This window comes from Leptonotus elevatus, chromosome 1 (assembly GCF_054856555.1).
Source record: "Leptonotus elevatus isolate MCC_2025b chromosome 1, RoL_Lele_1.0, whole genome shotgun sequence".
Taxonomy (NCBI): domain Eukaryota; kingdom Metazoa; phylum Chordata; class Actinopteri; order Syngnathiformes; family Syngnathidae; genus Leptonotus; species Leptonotus elevatus.
Window position 1 is genome coordinate 55,946,651 of NC_141239.1, and position 27,500 is coordinate 55,974,150.

The following is a 27,500-nucleotide window of genomic DNA, read 5'->3' on the forward strand; positions in this document are numbered from 1 at the left end:
ACCGCTTATCCGGGGTCGGGTCGCGGGGGCAGCAGCTTTCGCAGGGAAGCCCAGACTTCCCTCTCCCCTGCCACTTCAGCCAGCTCCTCCGACGGGATCCCAAGGCGTTCCCGGGCCAGCCGGTGGGACATGCCCGGAACAACTCTCCAGGGAGGCATCCAGGAGGCATCCGAACCAGATGCCCGAGCCACCTCAACTGGCTCCTCTCAACGCGGAAGAGCAGCGGCTTGACTGAGTCCCCTCCCGGATGACCGAGCTTCTCACCTATTTCTATGGGAAAGCCCGAACACCCTAAAATAATTTCGGCCGCTTGTATCCGGGATCTTGTTCTTTCGGTCACGACCCACAGCTCGTGACCCTAGGTGAGGGTAGGAACGTAAATCCGCCTGTCGATCTCCCGCTCCAACCTACCCTCACTCGTGAACAAGGCCCCAAGATACTTGAACTCCTCCACTTGGGGCAGGATCTCATCCCCGAACCGGAAAGAACACTCAACCCTTTTCCGACTGAGGACCATGGTCTCGGATTTGGAGGTGCTGATCTTCATCCCAACCGCTTCACACTCGGCCGCAAACCGCTCCAGTGAGAGTTGGAGATCACGGCTTGAAGAAGCCAGCAGCACCACATCATCTGCAAAAAGCAGAGATGCAATGTTGAGGCCACCAAACCGGACCCCCTCAACGCCTCGGCTACGCCTAGAAATTCTGTCCATAAAAGTTATGAACAGAATCGGTGACAAAGGGCAACCTTGGCGGAGTCCAACCCTCACAGGAAACTAATTCGACTTACTGCCGGCAATGCGGATCAAACTCTGACATCAGTCGTACAGGGACCGAATAGCCCCTATCAGGGGGCTTCTCAAAGTCCACAAAGCACATGTGGACTGGTTGGGCGAACTCCCACGCACCCTCGAGGACCCTGCCGAGGGTGTAGAGCTGGTCCACAGTTCCACGTCCGGGATGAAAACCACACTGCTCCTCCTGAATCAGAGATTCGACTTCCCGACGGACCCTCCTCTCCAGCACCCCTGAATAGACCTTACCTGGGAGGCTGAGGAGTGTGATCCCTCTATAGTTGGAACACATCCTCCGGTCCCCCTTCTTAAAAAGGGGGACCACCACCCCGGTCTGCCAATCCAGAGGCACTGTCCCCGATGTCCACGCGATGTTGTAGAGGCATGTCAACCACGAAAGCCCCACAACATTCAGAGCCCTTAGGAACTCCGGGCGGATCTCATCCACCCCCTGGGCCCTGCCACCGAGGAGCTTTCTAACCACCTCAGTGACTTCGACCCCAGAGATAGGGGAGCCCACCTCAGAGTCCCCAGACCCTGCTTCCTCAATGGAAGCCCTGTCTGTGGAATTGAGGAGGTCTTCAAAGTATTCTCTCCACCGATTCACGACGTCCCGAGTCGAGGTCAGCAGCACCCCATCTCCACTATACACAGTGTTAATGGCGCACTGCTTTCCTCTCCTGAGACACCGGATGGTGGACCAGAATTTCTTCGAAGCCGTCTGAAAGTCGTTTTACATGGCCTCACCGAATTCCTCCCATATCCGAGTTTTTTCCTTAGTGACCGCCGAAGCCACATTCCGCTTGGCCAGCCGGTACCTGTCAGCAGCCTCCGGAGTCCCACAGGCCAAAAAGATCCAATAGGACTCCTTCTTCAGCTTAACGGCATCCCTTACCGCTGGTGTCTACCAGTGGGTTCGAGGATTGCCGCCACGACAGGCACCAACCACCTTAGGCCACATCTCCCATTGGCCGCCTCAACAATGGAAGCGCGGAACATGGTCCACTCGGACTCTATGTCCCCCGCTTCCCTCGGGATAAGGGAGAAGTTCTGCCGGAGGTGGGTGTTGAAACTCTTTCTGACAGGGGATTCTAATAATAATCTTGCATTTATACATGAATTTGAAATTCTTAACTGAGTTACACAGTTTCAATTCACAATCAAAATTATTTCACAAGTTGACTCCATTCACCGACACATCTCTGTTTCTCTGTTTCTGAGTAACCATGCTATTCAGGGATTAGGTTGCATTTGTAGCTGCGAAGGTTGTGTTGTTGGCTGCGGTCAAGTTCAACTACCTGCAGCACATTATGCAGATGCTGCTCCTTTCTAGCCACTCCAACAAAATCAGATGTGAGCTTGATGCTCCGCTCGGCACAGTCATTGACCACATTGATTGCACGTACATTGATCTCCCCCTTTTTTTTAATGCAGCATTGGTAGCTTATTCATCCTATCCTTAGAAAGAAAAAAAATATGCTGACATAGATAGTGATTACAATCCTACCTTAGCATGATATTACTAACAATAATTGGGTCATTTATTTGAGCTTCGGTGCCATTTTAGCCTTCACACTAAGAAACTTTCAGTTAATGTTGATTATGGCCTATGGCGGCACCATATGGACAAAAGCTGTAATGCTATGCCTGAAGGAAGACCACATTTCGCATGAGGACAAGTGCGTTGCATTGTTTTTTAACTCATGCCAGCAAGTGAAAGCCGGGGCAGTGTTGATCCTTGACTGTCCTTTTACCCCGGTAGCTTCCATTTTTTTTTTTTGTCTCCTCAGACAGACACAGTTTTGCAGCTTCTGCCAGGAAAACAGTAATCGTGCGTCAACATTCAAATTGACTTAAAAGGGGGAGTGACGTATGACATAAAGCAGTCAGCACATTTGTCGTTTTTTGTGTGGCAGTGTTCCTACCATCCTCCTCAAAGTTGCTTAGTCCCAGCATCAGTGTTCATTATATAAAAAGAAAAACCTATTGGTCCAGTTTAACATGTTATGATGCAACCATTTTTAAAATAGGTTAATTAACTAACCTAACTGTGGTTAGCAAACCTTTGATAGCTTAGTTAGCTTTATGTAATGGACACAAAATAACTACATAAAGACCTAACGGACTGTAAAAGTAAAGACAAAACAAAAAACAGAATTACAGATATTATAGTGTAATGTACTCAACAATAATTGGGTCATTACTAGTAGCTATTCTGTGTTATTTTAGCTATGAAACAGTTTTGTCAGAAACAATCAAGAATTTATCATTTAATATCCACCAGGGTTTATTATACTGTAAGAAAAACCTTCTGGTCCATCTTAACATGTTATGATGTAACCATTTTTTGAATAGGTTTGTTTAACTAGCCTGACTGTGGTTAGCAAATGTTTTCTAGCTGATGTTATGACTGTAAGAGTAAAAAAAACCCACATCAGGTATGATAGTAAAATGTAATAAGACTATACATACCCAACTGAAACAATGAAGGTCACTTCAGTTTCTTGAGAAGCAGTCTCTTGTTTTACCTTACATTGGCCACAATTTACTAATGGTAAAAAAAACTAATATGGCGGCTCCCCTAAACCATCTTATATTGAAGAAATATCTTGCATGTGTAATTTCTAGATATATTGGAACATAAATTTTGTGTTTTGATGCACCTACGATCAACGTGTACGACGGCATATTATTGCCACGTATAAATATATATTTTTTAGAGGGCGGGGGCAATATTCCGAGAGAAAAACTCGTAAATTAGACACTTTATAAAGTTGCAAATTGGCTCTCAAAAAAAAAAAATATATATACGTGGCCCAAATACGCCGTCGTACAACGTGACTTTATTTTTGCCACAGTAAAAAGGGTCTTACTTGAAAATTAAGACAAAACTGATTTCTGACTATGTGACTTACTTCCACCTCTATTAGAAACATTGACACCCTTTCGTTACTTCCCAGGTGTTGAATGCAGTGCTGCTCTTGTTGGAAGTGTCTTACCAATTATTGCCCAGTGCTTGGTTGGTGTTTTCCATCATCTTCTATGAGGGTCTCCTGGGTGGAACTGCATATGTGAACACCTTCTACTTCATTAGCAAAGAGGTTTGATTTATTTAATCACTTTTGAGCTGTTGAACATTAAAGTGACAGTGTGTAATCTTTAGCGCCATCTAGTAGTGAACGAATCAATTCATTCAATCTAAAACGCACTATTGATTTCAATAATATGCAAAAAAATATGTTCTATGACATCAACGTTTTTTATATAATTGTAGGTCTAGTAATCACTAATTATATTACATGGCTGGAGCTTCATCTTACAAGAGGCTGACATGTTTTCGCTGCCACCTTCGTGCTACGAATGTCCAAATGACAACTTCGCGAACACAGTTAGCCCTGGCAGTGCTTGCATCAGACCCAATGGGTCGACTGTTGCCCTCTGCTTTGCTCTCGCAAGCTTTTTTTTTTACTTATTAACTCTTTGACCGCCATAAACGTTATAAAACGTTTAGCATAAACCTACGGAAGGGCGCCGAGGACGTTAAAAGACGTTCACTATGTTTTTTGGGGTTTTTTTTGGAAACGGGTGGAGGAAAGCCTTGGGCAGCTGTGCTGAAAGTATCAGGCAGATCTGGTTAGTATAATGACTCGATTTGGCCCCTAGATGGCAGCGATGACTCTCTTTGCACAAGGTTGGATGGGCCGCCCACCGTGGGCGTCAGTAGAAGACGTGAGGCGGAGCTAGAGTGTTGAGGAGACAATGGCTGATGAAGCCACAATGGCTGATGAAGCAACCGGTTGCAAGCAGCTCACGCTTGAGCATTTTTTTCAAAGACGGAAAGCATCGATCAATACTAAAAAGCGCATTGATGTCGACGATGATGATGACTCCGAGCTTGACGCCAAAGTTGGAAGCCTTGACGCGACCGTTATGATCACGTAGTAAGCCTCACCGGCTAAGCGCGGCTAGCGCTGCTAAGGCCGGAAAACGCGCACAATAACCGACCGGGTACTTCTACACAATCGGACATTCGATCGGGCGATGGAGAGTTGGCATCGACCAATGCACATTGATGATGATGGTGAATCCCGAGGTTGACGCCACAGTTGGACGCCACAGTTGGACGCGGCCTTTATTCTCACGTCATAAAGCATCACCGGCTAGCGCTGCTAACGCCGGAGCTGCACATGCGGACATTTTGTCGGACAATGAAGAGTACCCCGAGTCCAATGCATATTCATCGGAGGAGCGGGTACAGTCTGATCACGGAGAAGACACTGGTTCTGGACTACGATGCCACCATGAATGGAGTGGATAAGAACATCTCTTACAACCCGGTATAGCAACTGAAGGACATGAGGAAGCCAGACGTAACACCACCGTAACGTAACCGTAGCATGATCCTGATATTAGACTTGATGGCAACACACACTGCAGTATATACTTGCTATTCCCCGGAAAAAACGGCCTGCAAGAAAGTGGAGCTTTTGCACGCGAAGAGGCAATCTGTTGTGCAAATGCTGTTGCGTCTCCTTGCACGCAGGGGAGAAGAAACAAAAAGAAAAACTGTCGGTGAAACATCCACATATTTATAAATAGCACCACAGTTGCACACATTTGTAAATAGTTTGCCAAATTGTTGTCAAATTGTTACACTGTTGAATGTAAATAAACGTATTTTGCTATCAAAAAACACTTTTTCATTCTTGGTGGTAGTGTTTTATAGAAGTAAAGCACTATTTAGGTGAAAGTTCAATCTTTCATTTGGTAGTATGTGTGTTTCCATAGTCCAAACAGAACATTTTCTGTGGACATTGATAGATCAGTCAAAATGCTTAAATCGACTGGCACTGACAGCATCCCTTTTCTGAAAACGTCTGGCAGTCAAAGAGTTAAAAATAAAACTTGTTTTTTATGAACACACTTAATAGAAATGGATCAAATTAAGATAAAAAGTGTGTTGTCTTGGGAAGCCAGCCAACTATATAGCTTGACATGAGTCGACATTTAAAAGGCAAAAAAAAAAACAAGCTTGAAATAAATAATACATGACAAATTAACACTATTTAAACACAAAACATACTACTACTACTTACCCACGGTAGAAGAGCTCATGTCCAGGAAATAATGTCCAAAAAGCACATCAATGTGAATGAAAGGCAAGTGTTACTATTGTTTACATGTACAGTAGCTCTCTATATACACAGTGGTTATCGCGTGAACTCATCAGCGTGAACCCCCGTGATCTGCAGACGCGTACATCTCACGCACGACACTCGGTGTAAATTGCAGTCTGTACGGATGCCGTACGGACATGACTCCATGTCTGTACCAGTCAGTGTGAACCTGGCATTAGTCGGGAGCCATAGGCTGGATTGCGGCTAGCGGGAGAAGTTAACTCTTTAACTGCCAGACGTTTTCAGAAAAGGGATGCCGTCAGTGCCAGCCGATTTAAGCCTTTTGACTGATCTTTCAAGGTCCACAGAAAATGTTCTGTTTGGACTATGGAAACACACATACTACCAAATGAAAGATTGGACTTTCATCTTTCATCAGTAAAAAAAGTTTGTTTCTACCTTATTCCGTTCTTTAGTAATCAACAATAGAAAATGGTTAGTTTCACCCGATTTCGCTTGTTTTGGACTCAAATACGGAGAAATCAAGCTTTTAGTGAAACGATATTATTTCATGCATTCTAGTGAATTTTACACTTCTTTTTGTCCATGAATGATGCCACAAACACCTAAATAGTGCTTTACTTCTATGAAACACTACCACCAAGAATGAAAAAGTGTTTTTTGATAGCAAAATACGTTTATTTACATTCAACAGTGTAACAATTTGACAACAATTTGGCAAACTATTTACAAATGTGTGCAACTGTGGTACTATTTACAATTGTGGATGTTTCAACGACAGTTTTTCTTTTTGTGTAACAGTCCCCTGCGTGCAAGGAGACGCAACATGACTAGTTTCACTGCGATTGCCCCTTCGCGTGCACTTTCTTGCCGGCCGTTTTTTCCGGGGAATTGCAAGTATATACTGCAGTGTGTGTTGCTATCAAGTTTACTATCAGCATCATGCTACGGTTACGTTACGGTAGTGTTACGTCTGGCTTCCTCGTGTCCTTCAGTTGCTATACCGGGTGGTAAGAGATGTTCTGATCCATCTTATCCACTCCATTCATGGTGGCATCGTAGTCCAGAACCAGTGTCTTCTCCGTGATCAGACTGCACCCGCTCCTCCGATGAATATGCATTGGACTCGGGGTCCTCTTCATTGTCCGATCGAATGTCCGCTTTGTGCAGCTCCGGCGTTAGCAGCGCTAGCCGATGAGGCTTTATGACGTGAGAGTCCAACTGTGGCGTCAACTTCGGGATTCACCATCATCATCGTCATCAATGTGCATTGGTCAATAATTTTCGACAACTCTCCATCGCCCGATCGAATCTCCGCTTGTGCAGAAGTACCCGGTCGGTTGTGCTGCGCGTTTTCCGGCGTTAGCAGCACTAGCCGGTGAGGCTTACTACGTGATCATAACGGTCGCGTCAAGGCTTCCAATTTTGGCGTCAAGCTCGGAGTCATCATCATCGTCGACATCAATGTGCTTTTTAGTATTGATCGATGCTTTCCGTCTTTGAAAAAAATGCTCAAGCGTGAGCTGCTTGCAACCGGTCGCCATTGTTGCTTCATCAGCCATTGTTGCATCATCAGCCATTGTCTCCTCAACACTCTAGCTCCGCCTCACGTCTTCTACTGACGCCGACGGTGGGCGGCCCACCCAATCTTGTCCAAAGAGAGTCATCGCTGCCATCTAGGGGCCAAAACGAGTCATTTTACTAACTAGATCTGCTTGATACTTTAAGCACAGCTGCCCAAGGCTTTTCTCCACCCGTTTCCCCCCAAAAAAAAAAAAAACATAGTGAACGTCTTTTAACGTCCTTGGCGCCCCTCCGTAGGTTTTTACTAAACGTTTTATAACGTTTATGGCGGTCAAAGAGTTAAGTACACCAGATCTACCTCGAATGCCATCGTCTGGCTACTGTCTAGCTTGCGTAATTTCTTCAGCTTCATGAAAATCCGCATGCAGAATCCAGAAAAAATAGTAACCTTGCGTAAACCTTCCGGAGCTCCGGATCCAGACACACACAACAGTACCGCAGTTGGTGTGAACTGAGACCGACTCAAATGCTTTCTTTTCCTTGTGGCGTTCGTACGGATATATGGATATATATATATATATGGATATATATATATGGATATATATATATGGATATATATATATATATATATGGATATATATATATATATATGGATATATATATATATATATGGATATATATATATATATATGGATATATATATATGGATATATATATGGATATATATATGGATATATATATATATATGGATATATATATATATATATGGATATATATATATATGGATATATATATATATATATGGATATATATATATATATATATATATGGATATATATATATATATATATGGATATATATATATGGATATATATATATGGATATATATGGATATATATATATGGATATATATATATATGGATATATATATATATATATGGATATATATATATGGATATATATATATATATGGATATATATATATATGGATATATATATATGGATATCCAAGTTTTAGGAATGTGCAATTAAAGGATTGAGATTATATGACATTATTGTCCGTCCATTTTCAATACCACACTTAATCCTATTTAGCCTCGCGAGATGCTGGAGTCTTTCCCAGGCAACTTTGTGCAAAAGGCAGACTACACATGGGGCAAGCTTGCACTGGCCGCCAGTCAAGTCACATGGCACACGTAGAGACTATTCACACTCACATTGTCACTTGAGTGGGAAGTGAATCCATGCTGCCTGCACGCAGGTCAGGCACCATCTGTGACCTTATTTTTGACAATACATTAATAAAAAAATTAAGTACATTTTTTTTTCATTGGAAAAGTAACGTGGTGGTGTGAGCTGAGGAGGTAGCAGCCATGGACATGTCCTGTTGGATAGAAAAATGAGCAAAGACTTAAATTTTAACAATAAACTCAGCTTTTCCACGCTTTACTAGAGAGCACACGACTGAATCCATGACAAAAAGTGCAATTAAAAGGTCAAGGCAGGAGACAAGTGACCTATTGACATAAATTATATAATAACGCCACTGTGTGGCGTGGTACCATACTACAATAATAATGACTGTTACAAAGTGTCACTGTTGTCCCTCTGTTAATGAAAGAAAAAAACACAGTGGTCACAGAAATATCGAGACAAAAGTTATAAATGAAAATGTAATGAAAATTAAGCAATGAAAATCAGACATTGCTTAAATTGTGGTTCAACAAAATTATTTTTTAAAAACTTCATCAAACAGGCCTGACCATAAATGATGGTTCCCCTATTAAAGCATGTAGTTCACTGTGCTGTTTGGTGGACAACGTGGTGTGTTGACACACTATATATCAGGGGTGCTCAAGTTCGGTCCTCGAGAGCCCCTATCCAGCTTGTTTTCCATGTTTCTCTCCACTAACAAACCTGATTCATGATTAGGGTCGTTATCAGGCTTCTGCAAAGCTTGCTGATGGCCGAAAAAATACGGTAAATCTGATGTATCAAATGTGGATAAAGACGACTCTCGTGTAGCCCAATATAGCAGAGTAGCGTTTCTTCACACATCTACTCAAGTAAAAAATATTGTGTGGTTAAACTACTCTTAAAAGTACTTTCCCCCCCAAAAAAGTTACTCAAGTAAATGTAACAGAGTAAATGTAACTCGTTACTACCCACCTCTGCCAAGCAGCTTCATGTTTCTGTGGCTACAGTTGCACATATTCATAAATTAAACGGGACTGCTGAGAAGTGCAGAAGTCTTATTGAAAGTTTAAATTGCCTTCAAAAGGTTGTGCAAAGTATTAGGTTAAGTGTACCATCATCTTTTGAAGACCTGTTTTCATGAGTTTTTTTTTTAACATAATTTGGTTGAGCCACAATTAAAAAAATCATTAATTTGTACTTTTGGCAGACTCAGTTTATTTTTGTGACCACACTGTCCCCCCAATAATAGCAGGGGTACCAACAATTTTGTCCACGTGTGTAAATGACTTAAAATGGCAGTGTCACTCTTGCACACTGATGAGTAAAAGCACTTAGTCACTGGCAAATTCTAGCACATCCAGAGTCCCGTTTATTTGAGAAAATCTCTACCATCAGTTTTTATTGAATGATGTACAAAATAAACAAGTGATTGTGCCCATATCGTGATCATTTTCTTCCTTCGTGCATGATACTTGATGGTCATGTTGATACTTTTGTTTTTGTCGTTTTGGTAGACTGAAGACAGACAGAGAGAGTTTGCCATGGCTGCTGCGAGCGTTGGAGACAGTGTGGGTATAGCTTTGGCTGCAGTCACTGCTTTTCCAGTCAACAGATACTTCTGTTCCCTCTGATCCAGCCTACACACTGACTAACTCAATTAATATCCATGATGAGCATCATTCATCACATTCACATACACAAGCTTGTTAGCGGTTATCCACTATGCTACATGTTGTCTGTAAAGCTGCAAAAGATGAATAAGTACTTATACAATCTTAGTGGAAAGCAAAGGGGACAGGTCATATTGAGCAATTGCAACCTCAAACAAGAAAACTAGATGCATAGATTCAACTTTTGAGTGTTTCTCCTCAGCAGGTAGAGAGAAAAGGGGTGAACAGTTTGGCACAGAGGAGGAAGGGGGACGGAGGGAGGTTAGACCAGCCTTTTGATGAATGTACATTGTCCTAACAAAAAAACAAGTAGCCCACAAGTGATGCTGTGACTTGCAAAAAATATTTCAAACAAAAGGATTGTTTATTTTTTTCTTTATTTGTTTAATGTTAACATGGGACACATTGTTAATGTACCAGATATCCTATATTTTGTTTAAAAAATAAACTAATTGTGTTCAATGGGAGGAAAAACTATGCTTTTACTTACCCAAATTTTGAAAAATAAATATATTTTAGGGCTCTTATTTTATTACTGTGATACCATCATATTTTTGCTCACTGTTGGAATTTGATATTGCAGCCCATGCCTACTTGATTTATTTTTATTTTTTTATGTTTGGTTGGGATTTTAAAAATTGTCTTCTGTGCTTGGGTGCTTGTATTTTTGTGCTGTGTGTTTTAAGTGCTCTATAAATAAAGTTAATTTGACACTGCCTCTGCTGTCTTTGGTTTGATACAAATATTTGATCAATAATATAAAGTCAGCACTGCAGACAGCCACACAAAGTATCAAAAGGTTCATCTTGCCCGACTCAGTTCTGAACAATATTTTTCATAATCCCATGTTACCATGGTGACACAATTCCCCCACAATACCATGCAGTGTTGCCAACTCCCCAGTAAGGAAAACCGCTGTTGTGCCAAAATAGTTACCCACCCCCGCCCAAAGAAATAAATAAATTGTATCCCCTGCCTATGCATGTTTTTCAATAAACACATGAAGACGCATGTGTTTTTGAATTTCAGAAACAAGGTTTTGTAACAAGAAAAATAATTTCTATTTGGTCCCTCCCGACCGCAGGTGCATGCGTCACTCGAGAAAGAATTCATAAAAGGACATGTCCATGGTTCCGGCTGACGTGATTCTCATGTATAAAAAAAGGATAGCAACCGGAACACAGTATCTTTTACCCTTCTCGCGCGCTTCACTCACATTGTTAACCACTGTTCTTCATGTCCGTTGGTGGTGGCCTGTTATCTTGTTGGTCGGGGCTGCGGGTGTTCCCCGGCCCTCTTGGCGGCGACCGCTTAGTGTATTTTTTAGTTTTTGAAATGTATGTGTGGACGCTGGAGCTCCCCTTCCATCTTCCCATGATTGGGGCACCTCATCGATGAGTACAGCTTCAAGTTCGTGAGTGCGTATGGTGTATGTCAGCAACTGTTGCCGTCTTGCCGACGGTTGCTTCGACTTGTTTTGAATACAAAACTTTGTCAGCCAACTTAAGTATGGCTATTTCCTAAACCCATACTGTTGTTCATGAATGTTCAATTCCTTCTAGTGCATCATCATTCTTTTGCAAACCAGTCTCTCCAGAATTTTTGAGAAACATGGTAAGACAGAAATTACAAAAATATTTTGAGTATGCATTTGGGAATGAAGAAGTTTAAATTACCAAACAATTTCCAAACAGTATATATTTTTTTATTGTAGAATAATGATAATGCATTGGATTTATATAGCGCTTTTCTAGACACTCAAAGACGCTTTACAAGGGAACGGATACATTATTTATGCACTCACACATTCACACTGTGGTGGCGGTAAGCTACTTAAGTAGCCACAGCTGCCCTGGGGCAGGCTGACGGAAGCGTGCGCCTACGGCCCCTCCAACCACCACCAAACATTTGCACCTTCCATACACCAGTGTGAATAGCACTGGAGGCAATGTGTGTGAAGTGCCTTGCCCAAGGACACGACACATGACTTGGGGAGAGCGGGGATCGAACAGCCGACCTCCTGGTTACTGAACGACCGTCTCTACACCCTGGGCGGCCGCCACATAGGAATCCAAAATATTATTTTTTTTTGGAAAGGGGTTTTGTTTCAAAATAGAGTACACAATAGAAAACATCAGCCATCCCAGAAGGCATCAGAGAGCCTACGTATTAGACCTGCTTGGTGATCATCTTCATCATCTGAAAAGCCATTGGTCCCTGATCTGATGGAATCTGTGAAAGGACAAAACAAATACATTTCACATAAAATCACATCACAAAATGTTATAGTAACATATGTTTGACAGTTCTTGGAAAATATTAGGTCTGACCATAAATCTTTTGCCAGTTTTGCACAATATGACAGCCATATAATTCATAGTAAAAAAAAAAAGAAGAAGCTTATGAGTCTTATCCCTGCCTGCCCCCCCAACAACCACACAAAGCAACACAAAAATTGCCGTGAACATTGTTGCGTTCCAATGTGCACACTGTCATCCGAATTGAATGATTATTTAAGCTCTCAAAAATGACCCAACGATGATGAACTTACCCATGATTAGGGTTGGGCAGTATTACGGTGATACAGTATCCCGGGGTATCTAAAAATAGCAACAGTCTCACTTTCAATACCGTCTTGGGGAAAAAACAGCGTATAATGACCTAATATATGACATTGAAAATATTTTCTTAGTCCTACTTTAATACTACTTTAGTATTGTGATTGAAAACATTGAATCTCAATTCTCAGACTGATCTATATATATTTATTCATACACACATTTTCTGAGTTTATAAGAACTTGTTTGAAAAATAGTTATTTTCATACCTTTATTTAACCAGATAAAAACCCATTGAGATCAAGATCTCTTTTACAAGGGTGACCTGGACCCATGTATAATCAAACACATTGATTTGGATAATAATTAGGTTGTTTTGTCAATAGTTTTCAATTTAAAAATACAGCACCTTTTGATTAATCCATATAAATTTCTACTTTTTTTTTTCACACTAAAAAATTATGTATAGAAGTAACCACACCCACTTCCGGTGTACGCCCCATCTCTCTCCACCTCTGAGTCCTGCATGTTTTCAAGGATTCTCTACTCCAACACACCTGATTCAATGATCAGGATCATTATCAGGCTCCTGCAGAGCTTGCTGATGATCTTAAATATGAATCAGCTGTGTTGAATGTGGGAAACATCTAAAATATGCAGGACTCAGGCCCTCGAGGACCGGACTTTGACACCACTGATTTAGATAGTTGAACAGATACAGATAGTGCTGTACTCGCTCATCCCTAATTGAAATCTATCAGTCTGGAAAAGGTGACAAAGACATGTTCAAGGCTGAGGGGCTCCAGCCTATATATTAAATTACATTAAATTCACTTTGACTTCCTGTATGCATAATTCTAATTCAATTCAACATCCTGTGGGGTGGAGTCAAATACAAATTCATCCATTGAATTGTGTTGTTCTAAAATTCTCAATTGACCATTCTCAAACCACGCCCCCAAACGCCCACAGATTCGACATGCAGTTAAAAGCTCCATTGACCTCCATTGTAAAATTATTCCACAAAACTTCTGTCAGCTTCAATAAAACTAGACAAAACAAAGTTCCAACAAGTTGTGGACCTCCAACAAGCAAAATAGTGAAGCTAAAGATTGTGTAAATCGTATGCGAGTAATCCACAAAATGGAGCGGTCTCACCCCCAGCTAAATGTCCTATGTTTGCTCCATATATATTGGGCTACTAGGGTAGTTCGTCGATGCGACGAAGGCGTCCCAAGCTCCACATGTGATGATGATGAGATGAGTGTGGTTATGGCCCCTGAAGGTGAACACACTGATGGGTGTGGAGGCCAAAAGAAAATGCACACCGCCTCCCACAAGTGAGACAGGGAATCCCATCGTCACGCTCAGCGCTGCGGCTGTCTTCAAAGTGCCGCACACTCTCGTGGCAGGTGGTGCGCCACAGGGCCCGGTTGGCTGCGAGGGCCTCCAGCTTGCCAGGCAGAATGCCGCATTTCTTTAGGACGGCTTTCAGGTGGGGGGGGACGGGTCCTGACTGTTGTTTGTGCTTATGCACCGAACAGCAGCTCAGAGTACCCACCCTTTCTGGAGTCCTTGGAGGGTGTGCTGGAGAGCGCTCCCCCTGGGGACTCCCTCGTTCTGCTGGGGGACTTCAACGCTCACGTGGGTAATGACAGTGAGACCTGGAGGGGCGTGATTGGGATGAACGGCCCCCCCGATCAAAACCCGAGCGGTGTTTTGTTATTGGACTTCTGTGCTCGCCACAGACTGACCATAACGAACACCATGTTCAAACACAAGGGTGCCCATATGTGCACTTGGCACCAGGACACCCTAGGCCGCAGTTCGATGATCGACTTTGTAGTCGTGTCATCGGATTTGCGGCCGTATGTGTTGGACACCCGGGTTAAGAGAGGGGCGGAGCTGTCAACTGATCACCACCTGGTGGTGTGTTGGCTCCGATGGCGGGGTAAGATGCTGGTCCGACCAGGCAGACCCAAACGTATTGTGAGGGTCTGCTGGGAACGTCTGGCAGAATCCCGTCAGAAAGAGTTTCAACACCCACCTCCTGCAGAACTTCTCCCTTGTCCCGAGGGAGGCGGGGGACATTGAGTCCGAGTGGACCATGTTCCGCGCTTCCATTGTTGAGGCGGCTGATCGGAGCTGTGGCCGTAAGGTGGTTGGTGCCTGTCGTGGCGACAATCCTCGAACCCGCTGGTGGACACCATCGGTAAGGGATGCCGTCAAGCTGAAGAAGGAGTCCTATTGGGCCTTTTTGGCCTGTGGGACTCCGGAGGCTGCTGACAGGTACCAGCTGGTCAAGCGGAATGCGGCTTCGGCGGTCGCTGAGCCAAAAACTCGGAAATGGGAGGAGTTCGGTGAGGCCATGGAAAACGACTTCCGGACGGCTTCGAGGAAATTCTGGTCCACCATCCGGCGTCTCAGGAGAGGAAAGCAGTGCGCCATTGACACTGTGTATAGTGAAGATTGGGGTGCTGTTGACCTTGACTCGGGACGTCGTGAATCGGTGGGGAGAATACTTCGAAGACCTCCTCAATTCCACCGACACGCCTTCCTTTGAGGAAGCAGGGTCTGGGGACTCTGAGGTGGGCTCCCCTATCTCTGGGGTCAAAGTCACTGAGGTGGTTGGAAAGCTTCTCGGTGGCAGGGCCCCGGGGGTGGATGAGATCCGCCCGGAGTTCCGAAAGGCTCTGGATGTTGTGGGGCTGTCGTGGTTGACAAGTCTCTACAGCATCGCGTGGACATCGGGGACAGTGCCTCTGGATTGGCAGAACGGGGTGGTGGCCCCCCTTTTTAAGAAGGGGGACAGGAGGGTATGTTCCAACTTTAGAGGGATGGAGTGCCCTCTCCGGGTCGGGGATGAGATCCTGCCCCAAGTGGAGGAGTTCAAGTATCTTGGGGTCTTGTTCACGAGAGGGTAGGTTAGAGCGGGAGATCAACAGGCGGATTGGTGCAGCGTCTGCAGTGATGCAGACGCTGTATCGGTTCGTTGTGGTGAAGAAGGAGCTGAGCTGAAAGGCAAAGCTCTCGATTTACCGGTCCATCTACGTTCCTGCCCTCACCTATGGTCACGAGCTGTGGGTCGTGACCGAAAGAACAAGATCCCGGATACAAGCTGCCGAAATGAGTTTCCGCCGCAGGGTAACCGGGCTCTTCGTTAGAGATAGGGTGAGAAGCTCGGTCATCCGGGAGGGACTCAGTGTCGAGCCGCTACTCCTCCGCGTTGAGAGGAACCAGTTGAGGTGGCTCGGGCATCTGGTTCGGATGCCTTCTGGACGCCTCCCTGGGGAGGTGTTCCGGGCATGTCCCACCGGCTGGAGGCCCCTGGGACGACCCAGGACAGACTGGAGAGACTACGTCTCTCGGCTGGCCTGGAAACGCCTTGGGATCCCGTCGGAGGAGCTGGCTGAAGTGGCTGGGGAGAGGGAAGTCTGGGCTTCCCTGCTAAAGCTGCTGCCCCCGCGACCCGACCCTTGATAAGCGGTAGATGATGGATGGATGGGCTTTCAGGTGGTCTTTATATCGTTTCCGTTGGCCGCCTGAAGGACGATGACCGGTGCTCAGGTCTCCATAGAGCAATCTACGGGGAAGCCGAGACTCGGGCAGCAGGATGACGTGCCCAACCCATCAAAGCTGGCGCTGGATAATGGTGGCCTGCTTGCTAGAATATCAACATGAGGGATGCGATCCACCCATGTGAGACCTAGGGTATGCTGAAGGCATCGAATGTGCAAGGCCTTGAGCCTCCGGACATGGGCTATGTACAATGTCCAGGCTTCACAGCTATAACCAAAGGGTGGACTGGCAGACAGCTTGGTAGACGGCCACTTTTGTGGCTGCTGTGAGGTTCTTGTTTGTGAAGACTTGGGAAGCCAGTCGCCCAAAGGCGCACAAAGCTAGATGGACCCGGTTCTGAATTTCCTCTTCAAGACTACGGGAAGAGGAGAGCACGCTTCCGAGGTAGATAAATCGGTATACGCAATTCAGCTCGTCTGCTCCTGCGAGGAATGAAGGCTGGGAGGGGCGATCACCACTAGGGATGGGTACCGAAGACAGTACTTTTTGTGGTAAGGACCGATTTGAGTCGGTACTACCGAGCACCGATTCACGTAAAATCACGGTTTCGGTTCTGAAGCACGTCATTCTAAGCTGTGACTGTGCGGGAGTAGAAAAGTTGATGATTTTCCATGGCGCACTTGAACGCAACATTGCACGTACACCAGCGTACTGACGCTATCCACTCATGCTGGTTTTCACGCGCTGAAAATAAATTTTCTGGTTTGGAAGCAAGCGAGATTTTTGCGGCGCCAAGCCAAAAAAATACATTTAATAAAGTATGACAGCCTCCGCACCGGAGGAGGAAGGCAATGTCCCCAGTTCTCCACAATCAGTGCACGACGAGAGGGAGGTGCCGGCGACATTCTCACTTGCTGTACGGGGCGCGTGGGTAGATCGCACTGTCACCCGCCTTTTACAGGTGCAGTACACAGTCGCCAAAACCGAGGTTGGTCTTCCCCCACCAAATCCAATCCTGCTGGAGTGTACACTGCTTTACCTTTACGATAAATATACATTGTAATTTGGAACAATAAAGCTTGTGGCCAAATGTAGCGAGCATTACAGACCACGTCGTGTACATTCAAATAATTAATTTGAACCCAGTTATCCTCTTTGTTCACGTCATACAACTGTCTTTTTTGTTGTTGCTATATTTGAATCCAACGTGGGTTCAAACTTCGAACTCATCGTGCGGCAGGCTTTACATTCTTGAAAAACAACTGCACAAGAAACCAAGATAACAATGATTAATTTATATATTTATTGTTAGTGTTTAATTTATTTTCTTGTGTTGTTCATTGCACAAAACTTTAACCGATCGAAAGTACTGAAAATTTGTACTGTTAAGTATCGATTCCCAGGTACAGATAATTAGAACAGTATCGGTTCAGATGTGATAGGTACCCATCCCTAATCACCACATGCTGTGTACTGGCATAGGCCCTCGGTCTTTCGGGTGTTGACGATGAAACCAAGTTGAGAGTAAGTCTCCATCATGGTGTTGAGAGAACACGCTGGAGACCTGCGTCTGTGTGGGAAGGAAACGCTTCGTCATCAGCATACTGCAGGTCAAAGATGGTGAAAGAGTGCACTTAGTCTTTGCTTGAAGTCTTCTCAGGTTGAAAACACTGCCATCAAGATGACTCCTCCTCCTGAGTGGCGAGATAGGAGTGTAACGGAAGCGAGATATATGTTAAAGGTGAGTAGGGCAAGAACACAACCCTGCTTCACTCCCATGATCACAGGAAAGGAATCAGACTACTGGACGTTCTTGCAGACATTCCTCTGTGGAACTCCTTCAGGATGTTGGTGAGGCACGGCGGACAGCCACACCTGGCAAGAACACGCCACAGGAGGTCTTGGTTTACCGTATCGAAGGCCTTGAGGTCGACAAATGCAATGAGAACAAGTTATTTTGCTGTTCCCTGCATTTTTCTTGGTAGCCATGCCACGAAGATCATGTCTGTTGTGCTGCGGCTCTGACGAAAGCCACATTGTGACTCAGGGAGAATGGTGTCAGCAATGGCGATCAGAAGGCGGGCAAGCATTACTTGGGCAAGCACCTTGCCTGCAAATGCGAGGAGGGAAATCCCCCGCTGCTGGCAGCTGCATACCGCCGTGTCGCCTTTTCTCTTGTACACGGTCACAATGTTGGCATCTTTCCATTGCTGCAGTAGAGTCTGGGCTGCCCAAGCTTTGAAGAAGTTGTGAAGTTGTAAAGACAGAGAAACCGCCAAACTTGAATCTCTCTGCAGGAATGTTGGCACCAGCAGCTTTGTTCTTCAAGCTCTTGGCAGTGCAGAGGACTGGAAAGGTTGAAAGAAGGTGCTCAGGTACTGCATTAAGAAAGCGGCGAAAGGAGGAGGAGGAAAAAACGGGCCCAGGGTAGAAGCATGTATGTCAGTCAATCAGAATTGTCTATAAAAATAAACATCAAAATAGCGTTAATTTTAAGTTTCCCGTCAATTGTTAACAATATGGGCGTCCATCATTGACCTCATTATTTTTATTACTTTTTATATGTATCTTACACAAATATATTGTACATAGTTTGAAAACATTTTGTAGTTAATAATGTCAGCACAAATTGCACTAAACAGTTGTATTGCACTGTACTTATGCTATTTATTTGTATTACTTGTAGTTGTCGGGGGGGGCTACAATCTACACTTTCGCCTAGGGCACCAAATCACCTAGGGCCGGCCCTGGTCTCATACTGGGAGGTTTGTATGTTTCATCGATTTACACAAAGTGAACATAGCATCAAAACAAGCACTTGGAACTTATTTTGTTTTCATCTTTCATTTTGTGTTACCTCAGAGTAAACAACCGTTCTGTTACAGAGTAATAAACACCATCAGTTTACTTCTACATTTATTAAAAAATGGGAATTCTTTTTGCTGCATTACAATTTCCACGCTGAGAGAGAGAAGCTGTTGTTGTACTGGACTTATCTTGAAACCTGTATGATTTAGCATCGATAGTTGTGGAGTTTGCTTTTCTGCATATTTTAATATTATGAATATATATTTTCACTGCAGTCTGTAGACCTTTTTGCCTCAAATGCTCCAAAAGCACTCACTGACATGCTCTGGCACGTTCATCTTCATTGTAAATACCGGTATCCAGAAGGATGTCGGACCTGGAAGCGTCGGGGGTGGGGCTTTTGTGAACGGTCCATTTTGCTTAGCCCTGTTGGAAGTGCTGAGGTTGCCGCCTACCCAGAAGTAAAAAGTGGGGCTTTTCCCACTGGTTTAGACAAGAAATAGAGCGCACCTCTACAAAATGTATCTTTCATTGTTGCAAAAGAAAACAATGTCTTTGCTCATTATAAGGAGGAGAAGGAGACCAGCCGTATCTTTCATTGTTCATAAATGCACTGTATTAATAAAGGCTTCCTCCATTGTCCTCATGCTGTTACCTGTAGGGTTAGTGTCGCGGGTTCGCCAGGTCAGGTCAACATAAACAGTAGGGGTTCCAGGATTGCTTATTTTATTCTCAGTCCTCACAATCAATTGTATCTGTATTCCCAATATTCTGGAATTTCTTACCATGTGACCAGCTTTGAGGATCCAATAGAAGGCAAGGAAGTTCTGATGACTCTTGAAGAAAGCTCCAGTCACTCCAAGGGAAGTGGGGTCATCCAAGGCAGTCCACCTTAGTTTGTTAAAAACAGGCAGACCCTGCCACTTGAGCTTCTGCACCCACAGCTCTTGACCTGGATGGAAAAGTCCATACATGTCACATAGGTTTAAAGAAGTAACGTGAATTCAGACATTTGTTTCTAAATACATTATACTGAAGATAGATGCTGGAAACATGCTAAGACTGACAACAATGTAGTACTAAATTGTGGCGATATAGCGAGTTCAACTGTTTTTCACTGTTTCCTGGATTATTTGGGTGCGGCTAAAACAGCGACCGATGAATCCCCTTTTCACATATGACAAGAGATGCCCCTCCCATACCACTATAACAGGGGTCTGCAACCTCTGGCACTGGAGCCACACGTGGCTCTTTATTAGTCCCTCTCCTGTGGCTCACTGTGGATCTCTAAAAAAATCTTTGTAGAATTCTTTTTTTTACATATATATATTTTTTTTTAATAAAATATTCTTCAAATGAATTTTGAGAAAAATTAACGAAAACTAGATGAATTTTTTTTTTTTTATAAATCACCTAAAAATTTCTAAAAAGTGACCACAAAATAAAAGAAGAAAAGCAGAAATTTAACCTAAAATGTCCATGAAATTGCCAAAAATGTCAGAGTTGTGTTCAAAACGTAATTTAAAATGTTCAACAAGAACAAAGACAAAATAGGCTTTTTGGAAGTGCCAAAAAAGTCAGATAATTATAATTTTTTTAAAGCTTTCCTAACATTGGAGGTTAATTCGCCCACAACTCGAATTGGCAAATAATTTAAAATAGTACTGGTGATATTGGGCAGCGAGAATGCCAAAAGCAAAGAATAAAAAAGCATTGCGGATTAGGGCTGGGTTTAAAAAAAATTATATATCGATATTCCTTTTCATAGCCCAATATCGACCATGAATCAATACTTTTAATACGCCCCTCAACATAAATTAATGTGCCTTCTTGACTCACGGCGAAATTTATTTTACAAAAAAGCCCAGTGTTTTTGCCAGTTTATTTACATAGTGCTGTGGTTGTAAACAATTTGAATTATTATTTATTGTCTTGATCAGGTCATGTTCAATAAAACATACATGATTAATGTAACTGCATTGGATTAAATTTTAAATGTAAATATTCAGGGGGGGGGTGTTCATACTAATGCACCAAGTAAGAGCAAGTTTCTACTATTTACAGCATTGGTACTTCTGAGAATGTATTTCATATAAAATTAAAATTGGTACTGCATGAAATCCTTAACTGAATCGAAAATCAATGTGAATCGTGAATCGAATCGTAGCTTTCTGAATAGAATTGATTTTGGAAATCTGAATCGATACCCAGCCCTATAGCGGATGGAGTTCTCCGAGGAAGGCGCAATTAGCCCTAGCTCCTCTGTTGGCAACATGGCGGCGAGTGACGACGCAAGTGTACAAGAAGAAAAAAGTGAAAGAGCGGAGCTTGACCTCATTCTGAAGGAATTGAGAGACTTCAGAAAAGACAACGACCAGCAACTGAATGGAATCTGGGAAGAGATTACGAAGACAAACACTACAATTGAAGAGGCGGAAAAGCAAGTGGAAGCTGCTGAGGCCCAGCTGCAAAGGGCAGAGGAAGCCATAACGGAACTTTTACAACTGCAAATACATCTGGCTGTCTAGCTGACATATCTGGAAAGTCGTTCCAGACAAGAGAAATCCGAATACAAGAGGTGAAGCACGGCGATGACAACTGGTGATTGTGGAGCGATTGTTGCGGAAAGCATTGGAGCTCCTTAAAGAACCCACCGCGCATTGATGCCAAACTCTATTGTAGCTAAAGTGTCGAGCTACAGAATGAAAGAAGAGCTGCTTAAATTAGCCTGGCAAAAACAAGGCTTTCAACGGGACGGGAAAAAATAAACCTGGATTACAATTACCCGCCTGACGTGTTGAAACGACGCAGGGAATATGTTGAGGCGAAGAAAGCTCTTAAGGAAAGCAACATCAGGTTCCAACCTCCATTCCTGGCCAAACTGAGACTCATTTATGCAGAAGAACGGTGTTGTATAATTCGGCAGTGGAGGCCACGGAGGACATGGCTAAGAAAGGGCTGATTCGGTTCTAGAGAAGATACAACGCTTCACCTGGCACACTAGCAGAGGAGCAAGTAACTGCCAAGAGAGAGAAGGTTGGAATATAAAGAGAAGCTTCAGGTTTTCAGACAACAGGACAAGGAGAGAAGGAAAAGGACATAACGGGAATAATACATTTCTGTTGGAATGTGGTAACCCAAACTGTCTTTTAATTCGAAAGAGGATTTATTATATTCCGTATTTTAGTGACATTGTAAAGGCAAAAATTGAGAGAGGAATGAAAAGGTCTGGTGTTTTTTTGTTTTTTTTTCCTTTTCTGTTTGTTTTCTAGTGCCATAAGATAGATAATATCTGGTGTGGAGAAACATTAATATGTAAAGGCTCTCACCAACTAATCAAGGGGGGAGGTTAAGCCCCACTACTCCCAAGGCTACACAAGGGTCAATATAATGACCCCACAGCGGGGAGTCTTGTTGTTGTCCATAGAGTTTTTGTTTATTTTTTTTGAGTTGTTTATGTTGTTGTCCGTTAGAGGCAATGGTTGCTGCAATTCGGTGCAGCCTTTGGGGCATTACCAATGGTTTGATATGTTATATTCATTTTGGGATTAGGTATGCAGGTGACTAAAATAGCAACCTACAATGTAAACGGTTTTATTAATTCTATAAAGAGAACCAAGATATTAAATAAATTAAAGCGAGGCATAATTGAAGTGGCTTTTTTTTGCAGAAAACACATTTATCAGAGCATGAAAAATGTATTAGAGAATGACAAATTTGAACGATTGGGTTTCAAAGACCACTACTCATCATCATATTAGGCAGGACACAGACGTGGTGTTCCGATATTCAAAATATTAGAGCGGATTTTGCAACAAATTAAGTTGTCTGATTTGAGAGGATTTTACTACAAATTAAGTTTGATTCACGTAAAAATCGCTTTATCAACCTGTAACAGCCCTGTATTTATGGTTAAAAAAAATATTTAAATCATAAACTGCGGACGTGGCGAGGAGGGCATTTTAGATTCTAGCCAATCAGTCTGCCCGGGCGAAGGATGGGAGTCGTGCACCCGGCCGCTGGGCTAGCGATGCCCGTGCAGGGGAAGGTGGCCTGTTCGAGTAAGGCTGCAGCAATACCCTATACCGGAGACGTTGAAGAGGAGAGAGATACGGCAACTGGTGGTTCCCGGGAAGCAACCTCCTCTCCCAGATTTGCGGCGTGGACGCACGTTGTTAAGAAATCAGGCGTCATGCTCCGGAGAAAGTTGCAACTAAGTTGAATGCACACCCTGTAATTCCTGGGCAAAAAAGAAACCCCGGGAAAACGACCGTGACTTCCATGGAGTTGGAGAGTCCACCAGGGACCCTGGTATGGGTTTGTCAGGGGGAGGATTCCTGGTGGAGTGGCCCTTCTCTGGAATATGAAACTGGACTCTTTCATTGAAGTGATGAGACTTGGTGTTGACTGGTGTATTGCTGTTCAAGTTAATCTTGGGGGCAAAACGTTTCTTATATTGAATGTATATATACCTTATGAATGTCAGGTAAATGAGGATGACTATTTAGATAAATTGACTTGTATTAATTATTTTATTCAAAGTAATGATTCTTCTGCTATTTTTATAATTGGGGATATGAATGCAGATATTTTAGACAAATATTCATTATTTGCCAGACATTTGGCTCAGTTCTGTCAAGATGCCCATTTGGTGCTGTCAAGCAAGGAGCTACTACCTGCTGATAGCTACACATACATAAGTGAGGCCTGGCATACGACATCATGGCTGAACCACTGTATGAGCACAGCTGATGCACATGCTTCGATTGCTTTTATGGGCATCTTGTATGATGGTGTAACATCTGATCATGTACCTGTTGTTTTAAAGATTAATGTCGAGAATATTACATCCTTATCTAGTCATAGGAATTCTATCAACACAGGAGCATTGGATTGGTCAACCCTCTGTGAGGAAAACCATTTAGTTTAATCTACTATGACAGATAAGTTGTTAAGTGAAATCAATTTACCAAGGGATGCTATTGAGTGTAATCAGACAGAGTGAGAAAATCCATCTCATAAGAATGAAATGTGTAAAATGTATGATAATATTTTGAAGGCACTTTATGAATATGGCATATGCCTCCACAAATGTAAAAATAAGAAGTATAAAGCCAGGCCTGGTGGAATATGTAGCAGGATACCAAGCTAAGGCTTGTGAAACCGCTAAAGCTTGGGCTAGGGTAGGTCTGCCAAGACAAGGGCCAGTATTTGAGCAGAAGAAGCAAACTAATGCAAGGTAGAAGTATGCTATTTGTTTTATTTTTAAAAATGAGCAGACATTTAGGACTGACTCTTTGGCTGAGAAGCTTTTAAATAATAATTTAATTGACTTCTGGAAAGAAGTGAGAGCTCTAAATAACTCTAAGATAACCCCACCTAGTACTGTCGAAGGAATATCTGGATCTGATAACATTGTAGCACTCTGGCAAAAGCATTATAGCAGTTTGTTTAATTGCATTTTGAGAGAACCGTACAGTGTGAGTGGATAATGTTGACTACAATGATTTCCTGGTGATTACGTCACATGAAGTGTCTGAGGCAAATTGCCTTCCTGCCTAATAATAAAGTGAGTGGCACAGATCAGGTTTCTGCTGAACATCTTAAATATGCTAGTATGCGGTTAGCTCCTCTCCTCGCTCTATGCTTTACAACCCTCTTGTTTCATGGTCTTTTCCCAGATTCAATGCTCTCTGTTATGTTAGTCCTAGTTATCAAGGATAAAGCCGGCAAAGTGGGCAGCCTTGTTAATTATAGGCCAATAGACTAGTCAGTGTACTGTCTAAAGTGCTGTAACGAATATTGCCCGTCACCCTCAATTTTTGCATTTTATTTGCCTTTTTAAACATTTGCAGGTGTGTGCGCGTCTTAACTCTGTGTTTTCAGTTCTCAACAGATGCTAAATAAATGTTCACAGTATGGCGTACATCACAATTTTAAATATAACGCTACTTAGAGTGTAGTAATGATTTGTCGAACAAAAGGTTAATATTTTAATTTCCCAGATTTTACGGTTTTGAATAATAATCTTGCACTCTGTGATAAAGTCAGGTATCTTGGTCATTTCTTCACGGACAAAATGACTGATAACGAAGATATCTGTAGGCAGCGCTGGGCCTTATATACGCAGGCAAATATGCTTAGACGTAAGTTTAATGCATGTACTAAGGAGGTGAAGCTGTCGCTGTTTAGAGCATACTGTACTCCTCCGTATACGGCACATCTACAGTTAAATTATAGCAGAACTTCTTTTCTTCTTCTTCTTTTTGCTCAAGATAGCATATAATGATGCACTGAGAGTATTACTAAATTGACCACGATGGACGAGCGCGAGTGAAATGTTTGTAACTGAAAGGGTTAACACAATGCAGGCGGCACTAAGAAATCTGATGTTTAAATTTGTCGGTCGGCTTAATGACTCAAATAATGAAATTATTGTACACTTGTCAAACATCAGTTTAAGTGCTTACACGATACCAGTCCCAGTTCTGGAAAAATTGGTATTGTCTTTTATATGATGCTTCCTAGTGTATTTTGGTATGTGTGTATTTTTACTCTTCTATTTTTATTGTGGAGTTGGTTTGTTTGTGGTTGGACTTTGAGTCTGTAACAAAGCATCATCATCATCAGTAACGAAGGTACTTAGTTATTGATTGGCTCCTGGCTTGTCATTCACACTTGCGTATGTGCACCGAGTACGTAGCGTGCGTAGGCCTCTACGTAACAGTGTTTACCAGCGCCAAGACGTCTTCCTATTGTAGCTAACTCTTAACGTGTGTTTTCAAAGTTAACCAACAATGGCAGAGAAGGATACAGGACCACCGAAAGACTGTGTTTTAGGTTGCTGAACGGAGGAGACAAGGACTGAAAAGAGCAAAGCCAAACAAAAGTCATTTTGGGCAAGTCTTTTCAGCGATGGCGTGCGCTAAAGCAGCAGAGAGGTCTGAAGGCAGATAGTTTGGTCGCTAAGTTTCTGCTGAGCAAGTCACTTGTTAAACTTGTAAAGTTGTATAATGACACCAGCACCAATGCAGCTTTGTTTATTGACGCTGTTGGTGCAGTTTGCTGCTTGTTCTGGCTTACCCGCATCTACTGTACTTTATCCTGGCTGTTGGTAATCCACTTGTTCGTTCTTGTCTTTAAGATTGATTTAATTACTAACAAAACAAATTGACAATAAACATACAGTGAGACGCGTTAAGAAAACCGTGTGCCTCTGCAGCGCAACACCACCTGACTGGGCTTCATACATCAGCATAAAGAATGACCAGGCTTGGGGAGTAACGGAATACATGTACTGCCGTTACATAATCAATTAAAAAAAAAATTAAACTGTATTCCGATTAGTTACAGGAAAAAACATGTACATTGCTACTGCCTACAACTGTACTTGTCGGCTGGCTAGTCCTGTCCTTCACATGCGGGCAGTCTAAAAAAGCTTCACGGACGGGAGGAGGAAACGGCAACCGGTATTCACTGTTTGGAACTTGCTGAAGGAGCTAAAGTTTGAGCTGAGAGTCCAGCGGCATGCTACGTGTTGCAGCTTTTTGCTAGCCCGCGAGCCTACAACCATAATGTGAGTTACACCGGCTAAACTTGTGACTGGGATAAAAGTTCATTTTGCAGTTAATGTCACGCCACATCATCCTCATTGGATGTGACAGTTCGAAAACAGCATATAGCCTTATATCAATCAATCAATCAATCAATCAACCAACCAACTTATCTATAGCCTACATACTTCTTAATTACACAAGGATTTTGGATATTTGTAGGCTGCCCAGGTTCCTATCACCCGCAAATAGCAGTGGGAAATTGTATAGAATATATATTGTGGTAAGTAATCAATTTACATTACTTTTAATATTATGGTACTTGGATTACATTACGAACTAAATTTTTTAGCAGGTAACTTGTAACTGTAACGGCATACATTTTAAAAGTAACCCTCCCAACCATGAGAATAACATTATCATCATAAAGGAAGAATAGCATCATAACTATGACTTGTACGACATGTCCCTTTGGCCTGTAACCCATACATAACTATCACCAAGATTTGTCTTCTTCCGGAGGCAATGTAAACTGGACTGGAGACATCGGTATCATTGGTTATCCGTACAGACTAATGTAATTGTTTCTATACATAGAAAACAATTAGGGGCTGGGTTATGTATGGGTTACAGGCCAAAGCATATGTCATACAAGTCATAGTTATGATGCTATTCTTACTTTATGATGATGTATGTTATTCTTTATGCTGATGTATGTTGTGCCCAGTAAGAAGCCCAGT

General features: G+C 42.9%; 3 protein-coding genes across 4 annotated transcripts in view; 2 read left to right on the top strand and 1 right to left on the bottom strand.

The window, feature by feature from the left end:
* Nucleotides 1-3,209, top strand: part of LOC147184717 (uncharacterized) — a 3,636-nt gene extending 427 nt beyond the window's left edge. The window contains exon 2 of the mRNA XM_086078390.1: nucleotides 1,218-3,209. Within this exon, the coding sequence (XP_085934516.1) occupies nucleotides 1,218-1,931 (714 nt within the window). The 3' untranslated portion in view covers nucleotides 1,932-3,209. The remainder of the gene's footprint in view (nucleotides 1-1,217) is intronic.
* cln3 (CLN3 lysosomal/endosomal transmembrane protein, battenin) overlaps nucleotides 1-11,038 on the top strand; it is a 46,114-nt gene extending 35,076 nt beyond the window's left edge. For both annotated transcript variants that reach the window (XM_086070913.1, XM_086070903.1), the window contains exons 14-15: nucleotides 3,754-3,894; nucleotides 10,167-11,038. In XM_086070913.1, the coding sequence (XP_085927039.1) occupies nucleotides 3,754-3,894; nucleotides 10,167-10,283 (258 nt within the window). In that variant the 3' untranslated portion in view covers nucleotides 10,284-11,038. The remainder of the gene's footprint in view (nucleotides 1-3,753; nucleotides 3,895-10,166) is intronic.
* A 967-nt stretch (nucleotides 11,039-12,005) lies between these two features.
* The window catches only part of LOC147184718 (retinoid-inducible serine carboxypeptidase-like), a 27,149-nt gene continuing 11,654 nt past the window's right edge, over nucleotides 12,006-27,500 (bottom strand). The window contains exons 3-4 of the mRNA XM_086086840.1: nucleotides 19,993-20,159; nucleotides 12,006-12,554 (exon numbers count right to left, since the gene is read on the bottom strand). Of these exons, the coding sequence (XP_085942966.1) occupies nucleotides 12,492-12,554; nucleotides 19,993-20,159 (230 nt within the window). The 3' untranslated portion in view covers nucleotides 12,006-12,491. The remainder of the gene's footprint in view (nucleotides 12,555-19,992; nucleotides 20,160-27,500) is intronic.